The sequence below is a fragment of the Rhodnius prolixus genome, unplaced genomic scaffold (assembly GCF_049639745.1).
Source record: "Rhodnius prolixus isolate KJV_2025 unplaced genomic scaffold, Rpr scaffold_6, whole genome shotgun sequence".
Lineage (NCBI taxonomy): Eukaryota > Metazoa > Arthropoda > Insecta > Hemiptera > Reduviidae > Rhodnius > Rhodnius prolixus.
This window is the reverse complement of record NW_027411634.1, coordinates 12599645-12621106: the sequence shown is the minus strand read 5'-3', so window position 1 is coordinate 12621106 and position 21462 is coordinate 12599645. Positions and strand designations below refer to the sequence as shown.

Below are 21462 nucleotides of genomic sequence, written 5' to 3'. Positions count from 1 at the left end.
ATAGATCTCTGCAAAAAAAACTATAGTTTTTAATTGAGAAAAACAAAGTGTACAAGAGAACAAAATTCCATACCAATTCGTGGTTCACAGTGGGAGATGTAGAACGGCCATAATTTTACAGAATTTCATGACCCAAAAAATTTTCAATCCTTTATATCTTATACATTTATAGATCTGTGCACAAAATAACTATAGTTTATAATTGAGAAAAACAAAGTGTATAAGAGAACAAAATTCCATACCAATACGTGGTTCACAGTGGGAGATATAGAACGGCCATAATTTTACAGAATTTCATGACCCAAAAAATTTTCAACCGTTTATATCTTCTACATTTATAGATCTGTGCACAAAACAACTATAGTTTTTAATTGAGAAAAACAAAGTGTACGAGAGAACAAAATTCTATACCAATACGTGGTTCACAGTGGGAGATATAGAACGGCCATAATTTTACAGAATTTTATGACCCAAAAAATTTTCAACCGTTTATATCTTCGACATTTATAGATCTGTGCACAAAACAACTATAGTTTTTAATTGAGAAAAACAAAGTGTACGAGAGAACAAAATTCTATACCAATTCGTGGTTCACAGTGGGAGATATAGAACGGCCATAATTTTACAGAATTTCATAACCCAAAAAATTTTCAACCCTTTATATCTTCTACATTTATAGATCTGTGGACAAAATAACTATAGTTTTTAATTGAGAAAAACAAAGTGTACAAGAGAACGAAATTCCATACCAATTCGTGGTTCACAGTGGGAGATATAGAACGGCCATAATTTTACAGAATTTCATGACCCAAAAAATTTTCAACCCTTTATATCTTCTACATTTATAGATCTGTGCACGAAACAACTATAGTTTTTAATTGAGAAAAACAAAGTGTATAAGAGAACAAAAATCTATACCAATACGTGGTTCACAGTGGGAGATATAGAACGGCCATAATTTTACTGAATTTCATGACCCAAACAATTGTCAACTTTTTATATCTTCTACATTTATAGATCTGTGCACAAAATAACTATAGTTTTTAATTGAGAAAAACAAAGTGTATAAGAGAAAAAAATTCCATACCAATACGTGGTTCACAGTGGGAGATATAGAACGGCCACAATTTTACAGAATTTCATGACCCAAAAAATTTTCAACCCTTTATATCTTCTACATTTATAGATCTGTGCACAAAATAACTATAGCTTTTAATTGAGGAAAACAAATTGTACGTGAGAACAAAATTCCATACCAATTCGTTGTTCACAGTGGGAGATATAAAACGGCCATAATTTTACAGAATTTCATGACCCAAAACATTTTCAACCCTTTATATCTTCTACATTTATAGATCTGCGCACAAAATAACTATAATTTTTAATTGAGAAAAACAAAGTGTACAAGAGGGCAAAATTCCATACCAATTCGTGGTTCACAGTGGGAGATTTAGAACGGCCATAATTTTAAAGAATTTCATGACCCAAAAAATTTTCAACCCTTTATATCTTCTACATTTATAGATCTGTGCACAAAATAACTATAGTTTTTAATTGAAAAAAACAAAGTGTATAAGAGACAAAAATTCCTTAATAATACGTGGTTCACAGTGGGAGATAAAGAACAGCCATAATTTTACAGAATTTCATGACCCAAAAAATTTTCAACCCTTTATATCTTATACATTTATAGCTCTGTGCACAAAATAACTATAGTTTATAATTGAGAAAAACAAAGTGTATAAGATAACAAAATTCCATACCAATACGTGGTTCACAGTGGGAGATATAGAACGGCCATAATTTTACAGAATTTCAAGACCCAAAAAGTTTTCAACCCTTTATATCTTATACATTTATAGATCTGAGCACAAAATAACTATAGTTTATAATTGAGAAAAACAAATTGTATAAGAGAACAAAATTCCATACCAATACGTGGTTCACAGTGGGAGATATAGAACGGCCATAATTTTACAGAATTTCATGACCCAAAAAATTTTAAACCGTTTATATCTTCTACACTTATAGATCTGTGGACAAAATAACTATAGTTTTTAATTGAGAAAAACAAAGTGTACAAGAGAACGGAATTCCATACCAATTCGTGGTTCACAGTGGGAGATATAGAACGGCCATAATTTTACAGAATTTCATGACCCAAAAAATTTTCAACCCTTTATATCTTCTACATTTATAGATCTGTGCACGAAACAACTATAGTTTTTAATTGAGAAAAACAAAGTGTATAAGAGAACAAAAATCTATACCAATACGTGGTTCACAGTGGGAGATATAGAACGGCCATAATTTTACTGAATTTCATGACCCAAACAATTGTCAACTTTTTATATCTTCTACATTTATAGATCTGTGCACAAAATAACTATAGTTTTTAATTGAGAAAAACAAAGTGTATAAGAGAAAAAAATTCCATACCAATACGTGGTTCACAGTGGGAGATATAGAACGGCCATAATTTTACAGAATTTCATGAACCAAAAAATTTTCAACCCTTTATATCTTCTACATTTATAGATCTGTGCACAAAATAACTATAGTTTATAATTGAGAAAAACAAAGTGTATAAGAGAACAAAAATCTATACCAATACGTGGTTCACAGTGGGAGATATAGAACGGCCATAATTTTACAGAATTTCATGACCCAAACAATTTTCAACCTTTTATATCTTCTACATTTATAGATCTGTGCACAAAATAACTATAGTTTTTAATTGAGAAAAACAAAGTGTATAAGATAAAAAAAAATCCATACCAATACGTGGTTCACAGTGGGAGTATAGAACGGCCATAATTTTACAGAATTTCATGACCCAAAAATTTTTCAACCCTTTGTATCTTCTACATTTGTAGATCTGTGCACAAAATAACTATAGTTTTTAATTGAGAAAAACAATGTGTACGAGAGAACAAAATTCCATACCAATTCGTGGTTCATAGTGGGAGATATAGAACGGCCATAATTTATAGAATTTCATGACCCAAAAAATTTTCAACCGTTTATATCTTCTACATTTATAGATGTGCGCACAATATAACTATAGTTTTTAATTGTGAAAAACAAAGTGTACAAGAGAACAAAATTCCATACCAATTCGTGGTTCACAGTGGGAGATATAGAACGGCCATAATTTTACAGAATTTCATGACCCAAACAATTTTCAACCCTTTATATCTTCTACATTTATAGATCTGTGCACAAAATAACTATAGTTTTTAATTGAGAAAAACAAAGTGAATAAGAGATAAAAATTCCATACCAATACGTGGTTCACAGTAGGAGATATAGAACGGCCATAATTTTACAGAATTTCATGACCCAAAAAATTTTCAACCCTTCATATCTTCTACATTTATAGATCTGTGCACAAAAAAACTATAGTTTTTAATTGAGAAAAACAAAGTGTATAAGAGAAAAAAATTCCATACCAATTCGTGGTTCACAGTGAGAGATATAGAACGACCATAATTTTACAGAATTTCATGACCCAAAAAATTTTCAACCCTTTATATCTTCTACATTTATAGATCTGTACACAAAATAACTATAGTTTTTAATTGAGAAAAATAAAGTGTACAAGAGAACAAAATTCTATACCAATTCGTGATTCACAGTGGGAGTTATAAAACGGCCATAATTTTACAGAATTTCATGACCCAAAAAATTTTCAACCCTTTATATCTTCTACATTTATAGATCTCTGCAAAAAAAAACTATAGTTTTTAATTGAGAAAAACAAAGTGTACAAGAGAACAAAATTGCATACCAATTCGTGGTTCACAGTGCTTGATGTAGAACGGCCATAATTTTACAGAATTTCATGACCCAAACAATTTTCAACACTTTATATCTTCTACATTTATAGATCTGCGAACAAAATAACTATAGTTTTTAATTGAGAAAAACAAAGTGTATAAGAGAAAAAAAATCCATACCAATACTTGGTACACAGTGGGAGATATAGAACGGCCATAATTTTACAGAATTTCATGACCCAAAAAATTTTCAACCCTTTATATCTTCTACATTTATAGATCTGTGCACAAAATAACTATAGTTTCTAATTGAGAAAAACAAAGTGTATAAGAGATAAAAATTCCTTAATAATACGTGGTTCACAGTGGGAGATAAAGAACAGCCATAATTTTACAGAATTTCATGACCCAAAAAATTTTCAATCCTTTATATCTTATACATTTATAGATCTGTGCACGAAACAACTATAGTTTTTAATTGAGAAAAACAAAGTGTATAAGAGAACAAAAATCTATACCAATACGTGGTTCACAGTGGGAGATATAGAACGGCCATAATTTTACTGAATTTCATGACCCAAAAAATTTTCAACCCTTTATATCTTCTACATTTATAGATCTCTGCAAAAAAAAACTATAGTTTTTAATTGAGAAAAACAAAGTGTACAAGAGAACAAAATTCCATACCAATTCGTGGTTCACAGTGGGAGATGTAGAACGGCCATAATTTTACAGAATTTCATGACCCAAACAATTTTCAACACTTTATATCTTCTACATTTATAGATCTGCGAACAAAATAACTATAGTTTTTAATTGAGAAAAACAAAGTGTATAAGAGAAAAAAAATCCATACCAATAATTGGTTCACAGTGGGAGATATAGAACGGCCACAATTTTACAGAATTTCATGACCCAAACAATTTTCAACCCTTTATATCTTCTACATTTATAGATCTGTGCACAAAATAACTATAGTTTTTAATTGAGAAAAACAAAGTGAATAAGAGATAAAAATTCCATACCAATACGTGGTTCACAGTAGGAGATATAGAACGGCCATAATTTTACAGAATTTCATGACCCAAAAAATTTTCAACCCTTCATATCTTCTACATTTATAGATCTGTGCACAAAAAAACTATAGTTTTTAATTGAGAAAAACAAAGTGTATAAGAGAAAAAAATTCCATACCAATTCGTGGTTCACAGTGAGAGATATAGAACGACCATAATTTTACAGAATTTCATGACCCAAAAAATTTTCAACCCTTTATATCTTCTACATTTATAGATCTGTACACAAAATAACTATAGTTTTTAATTGAGAAAAATAAAGTGTACAAGAGAACAAAATTCTATACCAATTCGTGGTTCACAGTGGGAGTTATAAAACGGCCATAATTTTACAGAATTTCATGACCCAAAAAATTTTCAACCCTTTATATCTTCTACATTTATAGATCTCTGCAAAAAAAAACTATAGTTTTTAATTGAGAAAAACAAAGTGTACAAGAGAACAAAATTCCATACCAATTCGTGGTTCACAGTGGGAGATGTAGAACGGCCATAATTTTACAGAATTTCATGACCCAAACAATTTTCAACACTTTATATCTTCTACATTTATAGATCTGCGAACAAAATAACTATAGTTTTTAATTGAGAAAAACAAAGTGTATAAGAGAAAAAAAATCCATACCAATACTTGGTTCACAGTGGGAGATATAGAACGGCCATAATTTTACAGAATTTCATGACCCAAAAAATTTTCAACCCTTTATATCTTCTACATTTATAGATCTGTGCACAAAATAACTATAGTTTCTAATTGAGAAAAACAAAGTGTATAAGAGATAAAAATTCCTTAATAATACGTGGTTCACAGTGGGAGATAAAGAACAGCCATAATTTTACAGAATTTCATGACCCAAAAAATTTTCAATCCTTTATATCTTATACATTTATAGATCTGTGCACGAAACAACTATAGTTTTTAATTGAGAAAAACAAAGTGTATAAGAGAACAAAAATCTATACCAATACGTGGTCCACAGTGGGAGATATAGAACGGCCATAATTTTACTGAATTTCATGACCCAAAAAATTTTCAACCCTTTATATCTTCTACATTTATAGATCTCTGCAAAAAAAACTATAGTTTTTAATTGAGAAAAACAAAGTGTACAAGAGAACAAAATTCCATACCAATTCGTGGTTCACAGTGGGAGATGTAGAACGGCCATAATTTTACAGAATTTCATGACCCAAAAAATTTTCAATCCTTTATATCTTATACATTTATAGATCTGTGCACAAAATAACTATAGTTTATAATTGAGAAAAACAAAGTGTATAAGAGAACAAAATTCCATACCAATACGTGGTTCACAGTGGGAGATATAGAACGGCCATAATTTTACAGAATTTCATGACCCAAAAAATTTTCAACCGTTTATATCTTCTACATTTATAGATCTGTGCACAAAACAACTATAGTTTTTAATTGAGAAAAACAAAGTGTACGAGAGAACAAAATTCTATACCAATACGTGGTTCACAGTGGGAGATATAGAACGGCCATAATTTTACAGAATTTTATGACCCAAAAAATTTTCAACCGTTTATATCTTCGACATTTATAGATCTGTGCACAAAACAACTATAGTTTTTAATTGAGAAAAACAAAGTGTACGAGAGAACAAAATTCTATACCAATTCGTGGTTCACAGTGGGAGATATAGAACGGCCATAATTTTACAGAATTTCATAACCCAAAAAATTTTCAACCCTTTATATCTTCTACATTTATAGATCTGTGGACAAAATAACTATAGTTTTTAATTGAGAAAAACAAAGTGTACAAGAGAACGAAATTCCATACCAATTCGTGGTTCACAGTGGGAGATATAGAACGGCCATAATTTTACAGAATTTCATGACCCAAAAAATTTTCAACCCTTTATATCTTCTACATTTATAGATCTGTGCACGAAACAACTATAGTTTTTAATTGAGAAAAACAAAGTGTATAAGAGAAAAAAATTCCATACCAATACGTGGTTCACAGTGGGAGATATAGAACGGCCATAATTTTACAGAATTTCATGACCCAAAAAATTTTCAACCCTTTATATCTTCTACATTTATAGATCTGTGCACAAAATAACTATAGCTTTTAATTGAGGAAAACAAATTGTACGTGAGAACAAAATTCCATACCAATTCGTTGTTCACAGTGGGAGATATAAAACGGCCATAATTTTACAGAATTTCATGACCCAAAACATTTTCAACCCTTTATATCTTCTACATTTATAGATCTGCGCACAAAATAACTATAATTTTTAATTGAGAAAAACAAAGTGTACAAGAGGGCAAAATTCCATACCAATTCGTGGTTCACAGTGGGAGATATAGAACGGCCATAATTTTAAAGAATTTCATGACCCAAAAAATTTTCAACCCTTTATATCTTCTACATTTATAGATCTGTGCACAAAATAACTATAGTTTTTAATTGAAAAAAACAAAGTGTATAAGAGACAAAAATTCCTTAATAATACGTGGTTCACAGTGGGAGATAAAGAACAGCCATAATTTTACAGAATTTCATGACCCAAAAAATTTTCAACCCTTTATATCTTATACATTTATAGCTCTGTGCACAAAATAACTATAGTTTATAATTGAGAAAAACAAAGTGTATAAGAGAACAAAATTCCATACCAATACGTGGTTCACAGTGGGAGATATAGAACGGCCATAATTTTACAGAATTTCAAGACCCAAAAAATTTTCAACCCTTTATATCTTATACATTTATAGATCTGAGCACAAAATAACTATAGTTTATAATTGAGAAAAACAAATTGTATAAGAGAACAAAATTCCATACCAATACGTGGTTCACAGTGGGAGATATAGAACGGCCATAATTTTACAGAATTTCATGACCCAAAAAATTTTCAACCCTTTATATCTTCTACATTTATAGATCTGTGCACGAAACAACTATAGTTTTTAATTGAGAAAAACAAAGTGTATAAGAGAACAAAAATCTATACCAATACGTGGTTCACAGTGGGAGATATAGAACGGCCATAATTTTACTGAATTTCATGACCCAAACAATTGTCAACTTTTTATATCTTCTACATTTATAGATCTGTGCACAAAATAACTATAGTTTTTAATTGAGAAAAACAAAGTGTATAAGAGAAAAAAATTCCATACCAATACGTGGTTCACAGTGGGAGATATAGAACGGCCATAATTTTACAGAATTTCATGAACCAAAAAATTTTCAACCCTTTATATCTTCTACATTTATAGATCTGTGCACAAAATAACTATAGTTTATAATTGAGAAAAACAAAGTGTATAAGAGAACAAAAATCTATACCAATACGTGGTTCACAGTGGGAGATATAGAACGGCCATAATTTTACAGAATTTCATGACCCAAACAATTTTCAACCTTTTATATCTTCTACATTTATAGATCTGTGCACAAAATAACTATAGTTTTTAATTGAGAAAAACAAAGTGTATAAGATAAAAAAAAATCCATACCAATACGTGGTTCACAGTGGGAGTATAGAACGGCCATAATTTTACAGAATTTCATGACCCAAAAATTTTTCAACCCTTTGTATCTTCTACATTTATAGATCTGTGCACAAAATAACTATAGTTTTTAATTGAGAAAAACAAAGTGTACAAGAGAACAAAATTCCATACTAATACGTGGTTCACAGTGGGAGATAAAGAACAGCCATAATTTTACAGAATTTCATGACCCAAAAAATTTTCAACCCATTATATCTTCTACATTTGTAGATCTGTGCACAAAATAACTATAGTTTTTAATTGAGAAAAACAATGTGTACGAGAGAACAAAATTCCATACCAATTCGTGGTTCATAGTGGGAGATATAGAACGGCCATAATTTATAGAATTTCATGACCCAAAAAATTTTCAACCGTTTATATCTTCTACATTTATAGATGTGCGCACAATATAACTATAGTTTTTAATTGTGAAAAACAAAGTGTACAAGAGAACAAAATTCCATACCAATTCGTGGTTCACAGTGGGAGATATAGAACGGCCATAATTTTACAGAATTTCATGACCCAAAAAATTTTCAACCCTTTATATCTTCTACATTTATAGATCTGTGCACAAAATAACTATAGTTTTTAATTGAGAAAAACAAAGTGTATAAGAGATAAAAATTCCTTAATAATACGTGGTTCACAGTGGGAGATAAAGAACAGCCATAATTTTACAGAATTTCATGACCCAAAAAATTTTCAACCCTTTATATCTAATACATTTATAGATCTGTGCACAAAATAACTATAGTTTATAATTGAGAAAAACAAATTGTATAAGAGAACAAAATTCCATACAAATACGTGGTACACAGTGGGAGATATAGAACGGCCATAATTTTACAGAATTTCATGACCCAAACCATTTTCAACCCTTTATATCTTCTACATTTATAGATCTGTGCACAAAATGACTATAGTTTTTAATTGAGAAAAACAAAGTGTACGAGAGAACAAAATTCCTTAATAATACGTGGTTCACAGTGGGAGATAAAGAACAGCCATAATTTTACAGAATTTCATGACCCAAAAAATTTTCAACCCTTTATATCTTATACATTTATAGATCTGTGCACAAAATAACTATAGTTTATAATTGAGAAAAACAAATTGTATAAGAGAACAAAATTCCATACCAATACGTGGTTCACAGTGGGAGATATAGAACGGCCATAATTTTACAGAATTTCATGACCCAAACAATTTTCAACCCTTTATATCTTCTACATTTATAGATCTGTGCACAAAATAACTATAGTTTTTAATTGAGAAAAACAAAGTGTATAAGATAAAAAAAATTCATACCAATACGTGGTTCACAGTGGGAGTATAGAACGGCCATAATTTTACAGAATTTCATGACCCAAAAATTTTTCAACCCTTTATATCTTCTACATTTATAGATCTGTGCACAAATTAACTATAGTTTTTAATTGAGAAAAACAAAGTGTATAAGAGAAAAAAATTCCATACCAATACGTGGTTCACTGTGGGAGATATAGAACTGCCATAATTTTACAGAATTTCATGACCCAAAAATTTTTTAACCCTTTATATCGTCTACCTTTTTAGATCTGTGCACAAAATAACTATAGTTTTTAATTGAGAAAAACAAAGTGTATAAGGGAACAAAATTTCATACCAATACGTGGTTCACAATGGGAGATATAGAACGGCCATAATTTTACAGAATTTCATGACCCAAACAATTTTCAACCCTTTATATCTTCTACATTTATAGATCTGTGCACAAAATAACTGTAGTTTGTAATTGAGAAAAACAATGTGTACAAGAGAACAAAATTCTAAATTTCAATACATTTAAAATTGAATTTTCGCGGAACACTTGGACCATATTCGCGGAACACCGGTTAAGAACCGCTGGCCTAGAGACTCGTGAAGAAGTCCAAGTCTACAAAAATTAACTGAAAAGTTTTTTATTGAAGACGCTTAGAAAACGGCCTCGCCAAAACGTGGTTCGAACCATTGGTTGAAAAGCCATAAAAGTGGATGATTAAATTAGTTTGATTAACGATTGAAATTGAACTAATTCGGTGATTAAAATTAATGTTTAATTTAATTCTTAGAGTTAATCATAATTTTTTTAGTTTGATTAACGATTAAATCTGAAATTTAATTGATTAAATAATTGTCATATGATTAAAATTACGATTAAATTCTGATTAAAATTAAAAATAAATTCAATCAATTAAAAAATTTAATGAATTAAATTTATAATTTAATTTTTTTTTTAATCAGTGCCCAATTCTGCAAGAGATGCTACTAACTAATCATAACCTCGATACGCGCCAGTGGTGCTATCTCTCTGACTTTGCACGAATTTGAGCAGAATTGAAAGTAGATATTCAAGAAAGTGGATAATGTCGCAAACGAATTAACTAATTTAGACTATGCTCACTATTAGAACTTAAATAGCAGGCAGTTTTCAAAAACTGATATCAAAAGTAGTACTAGATAAATAGATTGACGAGAAATCGTTAGTAATGATTGATGGATGAAGACTGGATCTCAGAGCGGTTACCAATGAGCATATTGATTAGTATGGTGTTCAATGAGCATGAATATCTCCTCAAAAATTTTTGGTTTTATCAAAACCGAATAAACAAAATCTAAATAAATAAAAAGCTTTATTTAAATTTGAAAGTGCTAAGTGAAAGGAAGGGGTTGAAAGTTATATTCAAAAACCGCAATTGTCCAAGTATCGACAAGCGAAGCATTTTTTAATCTAAAGTTTGTGAAGAAAATTCTTTTAAAAAAAATCGTAGGATATAAAAACAATTAAATGTATGAAAATAATTAAATAGAACATTAGAATAGTAAAGTCTTAATCATATTATGTTTTTTGTGTTTTCTGTACAATATACCAAGCTGTATGGATAACGACTTTTTCTCGGAAACTAAGATAGCCAGAAAAAAAACTAAAAAATACGTGTTCCCTTAGTTTTTTGTTAGAAATCCAAATTTACTTTGTAATTTTTTTTCGGTGCTTCCAGAAACGAGATACTGGCACCAACTTCATTTTTTCAAATGGGAAGGTGCGGTTTTTATTTCAGAAATAGATTCCTCTATTTTTTTTAAGAAAAATTTACTTGAACAGTTTTTTTCTGTGAGCGACATTTTACAAGTTATGAATGAAAACATGATTCTTATAAGAAATTTCAAAATGATAATATTATAACGGTTTTTTGATTCAATAAGAAGAAAAGTACTATTTTATTATAAATTTTACTCCTCATTAATATTACAGATCATGCTCGAACTGGTCTCCACCATTAGAGATACATAGACATGCTCTTTCTTGCCAATTGTCCCTTACTGCCAAAGAAATAGATTCGGCTTTAACCGAGTTACAGGCATCTATTATTCTCTGCTTTACAGTTCATCTACAGATGCAATTCCGGCTAGATTCTAAAACACCCAGATTCAGAAAGGCTTTTAGACAAACAGAAGTAAGAAAAGAAAGAAAAAAGTTATAAATAATCACCTTGTTTTTCAGGTATCCCCAAAGGAAATAGTCCATAGGTGTCAAATCCGGTGAACAGGTGGATACTGAATTACATCTTTACATGCCTGATGGTGTTGTATGGATGGTGCCTGTATCTCGCTGGAAGCACCGAAAAAAATTTACAAATTAAATTTGGATTTCTAACAAAAGAACTAAGGGAACACGTATTTTTTAGTTTTTTTTCTAGCTATCTTAGTTTCCGAGAAAAAGTTGTTATCCATATTGTAAGCGCGTGAGGCTTACACCCTGATGCGGAGAGGGGAAGATGACGTAAACGTAATTTAAATCGATACGTGCTCGGGGGGGGGGGATAAATAAATACAAAGAAAATATTTAGTAATGAAAATGTTCAAGAAAACACTTACCTTTAACGCACCGGAAGCGAGCGCACACAGCATCCGCCAGGCGGTGAAGGATCTCTAATTAAGCGGTAGAAGGGAATAGGAACTATTAAAGAGCTTCGGTAAACAAGTGTGTAAAGATGTGTGTGTGTAATGTGTAGCTGAGCTCCTAGAAGCGTAAGGAATATTGGGGTTCAAGCCCAAAGAGGCGTATTGGAATTGGAGGTGAGGTAAGCGGAAGAGGGAAGGGTAATAGTGCACCAAGTGCACTAGATGCGGATGAGGAAGAAGTAATAGTACAATCAATGCACTAGATGTGGATGAAGCGAAGTGCTAGATATCAGCGGAAGTGTCTCTTAGCAGGCTGAGATGCAGTAAGAAGTACACCAGCAGGCAGACTCGAGTGACGTAGGGCCGGAAGCAGCCGATGATGAAGCGTTGCGGAAGTACGAAAAGCTGTACTTGAAGCGTTGGTCCAGCGGACGCGTACTATATCTGATGCAGAGCAGGGCCAGACGTCGACTCGTTATGAAGCGGTATGGAATTGAGGAACACTAACTTATTTGCCCAGAGTCAGCGGCGTACTGAACTACAGCAGACGGAAAAACCCCACGGTTAAGAGAGGATAGAGAAGGGGAAGGTTGAAACCATGGGAACTGAGAACTAAACAAAACTACAAAATAGCAGAAAAGTAAGATTTGGCGGCGACACCAAAGGAAAACATTAACGAAAAATAACACGTACTACGAGAATTGGAATAAGGAGAGAGAGAGAGAAATAGAAAAAGGCGAGATGGAGAACTGTCAAACGGTACCGCCGAGAAAGGACGGTACGCGGCTTAACACATATAGCTTGGGACACCCTGTATACTGAGATGAAGTTAAAACTTATTTTCTTATTTTTTTGGATTTTCAGAGATCGCAATTAAAATGAGCAATAACAGATGTGAGGCAATTAAACCAGAAGGGATCTGCTTGTTTTACTGTAATAAAAACAACAATAATAACAATAGTAACGAAAAAAATAAAACGCTTGTTGGGAGAGATGAAATGAAATACTGTGATGAATGTTAGACAGATTTCACTGTGACCCTGCAGCGGTCCCAGATGAAGACAATAAACTATGGACAAGCCAACCGGCTAGCATTGCCTCGAATTTGATTTAATTACACTGTCAGAAATGTATAGCTAATATCCACGAAAATACGTTTACATTTTTGCAGCAGTTTAGAGGCATGACGATGGAAGATTTAAAGTTTTATGCGATCAATAGATTTTAATAAAACGCTATCCATCACGCTTCTTGTATTTCACATTATTCTGTTAGAATGGCATTTTGAAGGAGTACGGTTTACACGTTATTTGCTGCTGTGATTTTTGACGTGAATACGTCTTTAAATTTGCTGTCATATGGAGGCAATCCAAAAAACTTAATGATAACAAAATCGGGGGATACAGTTTGGCATTATAGTTTCGAATCTATCGTCTACATCCAAAATTAAATTAAACCACTGGATAGCTAAAGGATCAAAGAATTCATTACGATAAGCGAGGACTGTGATGCATCGCGCGCGGTGGAGGGGAAAGCGCCGCCATTTTAAGATCATTTTGCTGCGTATCGAGAGTATAACTTTTGACTCGGAGAAGCAACGATGTTCGTTGTAAGTTTTAATCGTCAGCTGTCGTCACAATCTATCGATTGTATATAAAACATTAGTGTAAAATAGTTACAATGAATATAATAAGGTGTTAGAATAAAAAAATATTATCAAAAGTATATAATGTCGGCCTTTACGCGTCGAAAAGCCAAAACCAAATACAGAGATCGTATACGGTTGGAAAGGGCTTCTCAAGAACAATCGAATGGTAATAATAAAACACCATATGATCGAGTCAAGCTGTGCCGGGAACGTAAAAGAATGAATGCGGCCGAGCGGATCAACGACGGTGTCAGTACATCTGCAGCTGGGGCGGTTGAAATTATGCAAGTGGATGATGAAATCGATTCTACATCGACAACGGACTGTATAGGCATAGATTGTGTTCAATCGTCTATTATGAAGACACATTGTTTCATCCTAAATACATAAATAAAAATATTTTATATAAAAAATATAACCCGTTACATAAACGTATTCACGTACAACACACGGCCGGGTCCATGACGCAGCCACAGTTTTTTTTTTACTGATTTCGTTTTGGTTCAGTATCAGTATATGAAAATGATCTAAAACTGAGGAGTTGTAACTATAGAAACACGGCCAATTTTTTGTATTTTTTCTTAAAGGGAAACTTCAGAAGATATGCAAGAAAGAAAAACCAAGATGACCTTTTTAGATTCAGCTCTACTGACGGCGAATACTCTTACCGCTCAAGAAAAAGTTCTGGTTAAAAGTTAGCCACATTTCGCTCAAAAAATAAATATATAAATAAAAATACAACGTAATTTATGAGCTGCTCTCTAAAAATTCACAAAGCATACAGCATCAATTTATGCAATATTTAAGTCGAACACCAACTGTTAAGTATTTTTAGTTTCACGGTAATTGTTTTAACTTTGTGATTAAAACTGTTTTTATTTGGGTAATTAATGAAAACGCTATAGAATATACGAGCATAAAGTCAAGACACTATTGTGTCCTTATTCCTTGAAGAGGATTGAAAATAGAAAATTCAGCTTATTTCTTTTATTTATTCTAGCGAGAGTAATTCTAATTGGACTCCATTATTGTATTATGCATAATTTCTGTTACAAACTCATTAAATATTATTCTATTTAGGTAATATGGCGGAAAGGAAAACTAACATAAATTAACCTAATAATAATAGCTTATCATAACAATATATGGCCTAAGCATAATTTTAACCAAACATAATATTAATAATATTGACTCTTTTGGTTCATTAAGGACCTTTCAGTTCGTACTGGATTTACTTTTCAACTTCTTCCAAACAGATCCTAAATTTAACATATTTAAATAACTAAACTATTCAATAATAAAATTAAAAAATAATAAACCTAGCTTTTTATTAAATAATACTTACAGGGTACAATAAGTAAATGTGATGAATGTATGTACATATACAGATAACGTGGCAGACCTGAATGACGGTCATCCAGTGATGGCCGCCATTAGTCAGCCAGTTGGTCACGGGGCCAACGGCGCCTCAGCCGTCTTCGAGGATTGGAGGGTAGCGTAGTTGAAGACAAGTTTGCAGCTAGAGGGTTGGGATGAAATGAGAGTTTTTTGATGAAAATTTTTGTATCGGATTTTGGCAAGTTCGGAGATGAGTGGAATTTGGAGATCTGGATATATTGTGTGGTTGCTGTACGTAGATTGGAGCGTCTACTATGCAGCGGAGTATTTTGGATTAGAGTGTTTGCAGTCTATTGATGTTGGATTTTTTTAGCTGTTCCGTAAAGTTCGGAGTCCGTAAGTCCATATTGGTGTGAGAAGAGCAGTATAGAGTCGTCATTTGTTCTGTAGTGAGAGTTTTGAGCTTTTATCAAGTAGTCTGGCTAGAAGTTTGTATCGTTCGTTTAGTTCTGTACGTTTAAGTCTCGTATGGGGGTTCCAGGTAAGTCTCTTGTCTAGGTACATTCCAAGGTACCGCACATGGTCGGCTGGTGGGATAGGTGTATGATGTAAGAAGACAGGTGATGGAGTTTGTCGTTTGAGTGTGAAGACTATGTGTTTAGACTTAGTTGGGTTAATTTTTATACGCCAGTTTTCTAACCAAGGTTCTATTGAGTGAAGGTGGGACTGTAGTGAGCGTACTGCGAGGATAGGGTCAGAGTGTGTTGAGAGAATGGCAGTGTCGTCAACGAAGGTATAAATAGAAGTATTAAGGTTAGAAGGAATTTAAATTTTAAGAGTTAAATATTTAAGTGAGTTGCTAATTAAACGTATTGGTGTAATTTAATTCAAATCTACACTCGTCACTCTCATAAATCTCTAACTTAACTGAAAAAAGAAGTTTATCTATTGGCGATTCGAAGTATTCCCACATGGCAGCGAAACCATAACGCTCTTTCTGCAGAGTATTTCAGGAAGAGGAGGGAAACTACCACTCACATCCGTTTTGCGTTATAATTTGTAGGTTGTAATGTTATATTTTCAACATTTTGAATCTGCAAATCATTTCGAAAAACACATTAGCGAGTTTTTTTACTGGTACAAGATTTTGTTTGGCTCTTTTATAAAAACCAAGAGAGGCTTTCAGGAGTGGAAAAAACAAGAGGACATATTAAGACTGCATTGGCAGGAGAACAGCATCCAAAGAGGTGCCATGCTTTGAATCTAGAATCCTAAGCCCTACTTAAAAATAATGCAGCGATCTCTTGAGAGTTCTTATTAAGGTTGGACGAAAATTATCATTCAGTACGTACCAAAGTAAAAGTACTTCTTCGTCTGTCTATAAAAGAAGTTACCCGCCAACTTTTCTAGTTTATATGATAATTTAAAGATAGTGTACTTACTCTTAAATAAACTTTTATGTACAATACCTTGGCTAGTTAGTTTTGTAATTTGATTTTTTAAAATATCTATTCAAAAAAAAGAGATACTTTAAGAACTGAAATTGTACAAATCAGTCAATTTGAATTGTTATAAAACACTTCAATAATTAATTCAGAGTAAATTTTTATTATTTTGACGAAAGAAACAACCGAAAATATTTAATTTACAATTACTTTTAATTAATTCATATTTACAGAAAATCTTAAATATTTTAAAAGTTTGTTAAATAAATTTTATAATTAAAAACAATCTTTTTCTATTTGAATATTCATGAAGTTATTTAATGTTAACTTGGCTTAAAAACTTTAGAACTTTATATCGGATTTTTTTATTAGCAATCTGCTTTAATTAAATTCAAGTGTATTTTATTACGATATTAATTAGTAAGACTTACTGTATGACGTATTAATTACTTTTTATTAAATAAATAAATAAATAAATAAGCCATTTATTGAGCTATACAACTTTATTTTGAGCTTTTTAACTTTATTAGTAAACTTTTTATTAGTAAAATATATATATTCCTAATGAACTTTGTAGGAAATATTACTCATTATTTGATAAGTTTTTAAGAACACAGTTTTTAATTTTGGAAATGTCTGCATTGATGGATAATATCTTGGATTTTCGCCCTTGCGCTCCTTATTTGCGCTCTTGTTTTTCTAATTTCTGGCCACATTCAGATTTTCATGTATCATCAGAGATTGATTTTATCAGTTAGGTGTAGAAAATAGGACTTCACTAAGTTTCTTTCTGACTCCTGCACTTTCTTGACGTCTGATTTAGTTCATCGTCCTTCCCTCATTTAATACTGGTAGCTTTCCAGGAAACGGTAGGACCCTCCAATTACGCCACCGCTTTCAGCACTTCTCGGATGTTCTTAAGATTAAAAGGTGAACAAAGATCTTTTAGCTCTTCTGGAGTAAGTGAGTTATAATATCTTGTTATATATCTTGGAGCCGAAAGTGAGTTGTAATCTATAAGTGTACTATGCATCTAAGGCTGGAAACATAGTGGAGCGGCGATGATAGCGAAGAGCAAAGCGGCGAAAACAGTTTGTTAACATTTGGGACCGCGCATAGTGGGGAGCAAAGCGAAGATAGAGCAACGCTACCAAGAGGGAGAGTAGAGCAACGCGTTGTGTGACATGTTTGATTTCTTCGCTCTCATCGCGCTCAATTTTCTGGGCATTTATTGGTGTAGTTTTTTTTAAAAAGAAACCTCTGTGAGACCAAAAGGATCCTCTACATCACAACCGATTTGGGTTGAATAAGAAATGGGACAGGATTGATGGGGTTAACATTGAAATTCGTCCTATTCTTGATTAACCTGCCTTCAATACTGGTTAGTATGTAATCAAATGTTGCAATAGACATTAGAAAATACGCATGAAACTTGCCAGGATGCTCTCGAAGTTGTTGGTACAAGTGATGGAATTCACCATATTCATGTCTAGTCCTGTTTATATCATGAACACTGCAGCTCCTGCTTCTAAGCTGCTGTAAATACCAAATTTTCGAGTAAGAATTTTCATATAGAAATAATTCCTCCATCATGTCTCGTCGAAAGGAGAACGCGACTAAACTCGTCGGTCTCTTTGATCTGAAGCAACTATTATCGCCGCTTTGCTCGCCGCTCAACTATGTTTCCAGCCTTAGAGTAGAGGTAATTCTAAGACTGACTGGATCTCTCTTCAGTCTTATCTTTGTTGAGAGTATTTTAATTTGTTGGATTGAGTAAAGTTAGTCTTATTCTATTTAGTTAAATGAAGCCAATAAAAACTTCAATAAGTAAGCAATACGTTCTTCAGTACTTTTCAATTATTTTGGATTCAATTCAATTCTCTTTTGTCACCACAATTTTTGAGACATTTCTGTTTCTTTTCTCTTTCTAATTGATGTCTTCTTTTTGTCTCCAGTTGTGTCCTTGAAACTAGTTTCCTCTCAGATTGTTCTGCCCATATTTAGGTCAGTTTTTTTGGATTGTGGCATGACTAATAATAGTCGTTTTGGTGTAGTCACTTGGAAAATATACCATCTGGTTCGTAAGAGTGATTGCCTCTTGAGTTTATTTCATAGTTAGACAAACTTTTCATAGTTCGATCGAGCATTTGGTTATGAATAGTACTCATCTTTGTATTTGATGACGCAGACTTCATCAAATATGGAAGTCTCTTTGAAAAGGTTTCTGGTTAGATTATTACTAAAGGGCACGTTTTGTGGTGAATGTAAACAAAAAGAAAAAAGATTTACTGTATCCAATCTGATTTATTTCTACTGTGGATGGAATCTTTAAACTTCCTCAGTACTGGCTGAGATGGTAAACAATTTCCAATAACTGTGTAGACCTGCTGAATAGTAAAGCGTCCGTAGCCTCGCTATACGATGAAGGAAGTGTGAAGAATTTTGTTCGTTACCAGTACACCTGTTTCCATTAGACGGTACACGTGTACCACGTGTAAAGGGAGAAAAAAGTAAAGAGAATTTCTGCTTTCAGGTTTTTTTTAAATTTATGTTTCATCAGCAGCTGTGGAGGAGATCTCTGCCCGAGCAAATTTTGTTATGAAATTTAACTTAAACCTAAAATTTGAGTCTCTTCTTACAGCATTTGTTCTTTTATTTATTTAATATATTGTAACCGATCTTCCATATTATAAATGGTAAATTTGTCACTTCGTAAAAATAAAGAAGATACGCATTCAAACCCATCTTTTTGAGAAAATTGAATCATTTAATCAATTCTTTTTTCATTTTTCTTTTTTAAATGATTGTTTATCTTTGAATGTTCTAGTTGTGGTGGTATGCGCCGATCCGCTAGTGGTCAGAGAGATACTATTGGTGGCCGAAGAATTGAACATGATCGACAGCGGAGAATATGTTTTCTTTAATATTGAACTCTTTAACAGGTATGTTTGTCTGATTGACTAAAATTTGGAGGCATTTAATTTTATTGTTAAATAAATATTTGGCATTAGAGCTAATAAGAAATTCTACCACAAGGAGGCGATTAAAGAAATACGAGGCCTGTAAATTAAGTAATGAGACTGATTTTTTAAAAAAATTTTATTCAAAAAGAATTACAATTCTTTATTGTCACCTTCAAAATAACTTCCTTCTGAAGCCACACAGCGCTGGAGACGTTTCTTCCACTCCTCATAGCAGTGCTCGAACTCCGATACTGGAATAGCCTTCAGCTGAACAGTTTGAATGTTTTCGACTGTCCCAAAATGAGTTCCCTTGAGGTGATTTTTCAACTTCGGGAAGAGAAAAAAGTCACAAGGACTCAAGTCAGGCGAATAAGGAGGCTGAGGAGCCACAGGAATGTTTTTACTGGCCAAAAACTCCGTTTATTGTAATTGCTGTGTGACAAGGAGCATCATCGTGATGTAACACCCACTTGTTCTTGATGTTTGTTCACACACGAATGACCCTTTTTCGAAGTTTTTCAAGAACCTCTCGGTAAAAGTGTTGATTCACCGTTTGAGCTTGAGGTAGAAACTCTTTGTGGACGATTACGTGGATATCGAAAAAACAAATCAGCATGCATTTGCCGCTTCGACTTCGCCATCCTTGCTTTTTTGGGCCTTGGAGAGGTTGAAGTGTGCCATGCTCCATGCTCTGGCGCTTGGTTTCTGGGTCGTACTCAAAACACCCAGGACTCGTCACCAGTAATGACACGTGTCAAGAAAATGAGGGGCATTTTCAATTGAATCCAAAAAATCAAGGCACCTTTCCAACATTCAAACGGCTGTAACCGACCAGCTGAAGGCTATTCCAGTATCGAAGTTCGAGCACTGCTATGAGGAGTGGAAGAAACGTCTCCAGCGCTGTGTGGCTTCAGAAGAAAGTTATTTTGAAGGTGACAATATAGAATTGCAATTCTTTTTGAATAAAAACATTTTAAAAAATCAGTCTCATTACTTAATTTACAGACCTCGTTTATTACCAAAGCTTATTGTCGCTGATAAATTGCAATAGCTCATCCATACCCACTTTTTAATGAAAGGATTTCCAATAAACGTTCAGCTTAGTTTGGTGTAAACTAAATTACATCAGCGCAATTTAAGCCAATACCTGGAGCAAACACTTCATACCAGTGGACAGTTTCTTGTTTAGTTTCCAAGATACTATCCTGCACTAAATGTGTAAGCTATTAACATTAAACACAGTCCCTTAGCTTATATGGACTTCTCATTACATTAATGTTATGTTAGACTGGCTTAACTTTGATGGAAAAATAAGTTAACCTCCCATAAAAAACCAAAAAATAAAAACAGTGTTAAAGACTGTAACTTAACAGATGGTACAGAATCATTTTTTGGACTTCCTGTACATTATCTTTCTCTGAACACGTCCAACCAGTGATCTAAACCTCTTAAGGAATTCCTCCACTTAGGAGGAGACATCTTCGGGCACAATTTCTTGAATTATACGATAGAATCACTTACATATATTTTTTTTATATAGCTGGCGAATTTCTATATAAAGAAGTAGTATAAAGTTAAAAGTTGATAAAAAAAATGGATCTTATGAATTATTAATAAATAAAAGTTTTACGCTTTGATCTTTTAATAGGGTAATGGAGATTAGAGAGTTTGATAAATATTTGCTTATTGCTTTGCTGTAAACTGAGCCGCAGTTTGCTTAGCAGCTGCTCCTTAGGTTAGCTTTCGTATTTT

General features: G+C 32.6%; 1 protein-coding gene across 5 annotated transcripts in view; it reads left to right on the top strand.

Annotated features, from left to right (window-relative positions):
• The window catches only part of LOC141460024 (atrial natriuretic peptide receptor 1), a 716933-nt gene that overhangs the window by 362914 nt on the left and 332557 nt on the right, over positions 1-21462 (top strand). For all 5 annotated transcript variants that reach the window (XM_074139630.1, XM_074139629.1, XM_074139631.1 and 2 more), the window contains one exon: positions 19575-19689. In XM_074139630.1, the coding sequence (XP_073995731.1) occupies positions 19575-19689 (115 nt within the window). The remainder of the gene's footprint in view (positions 1-19574; positions 19690-21462) is intronic.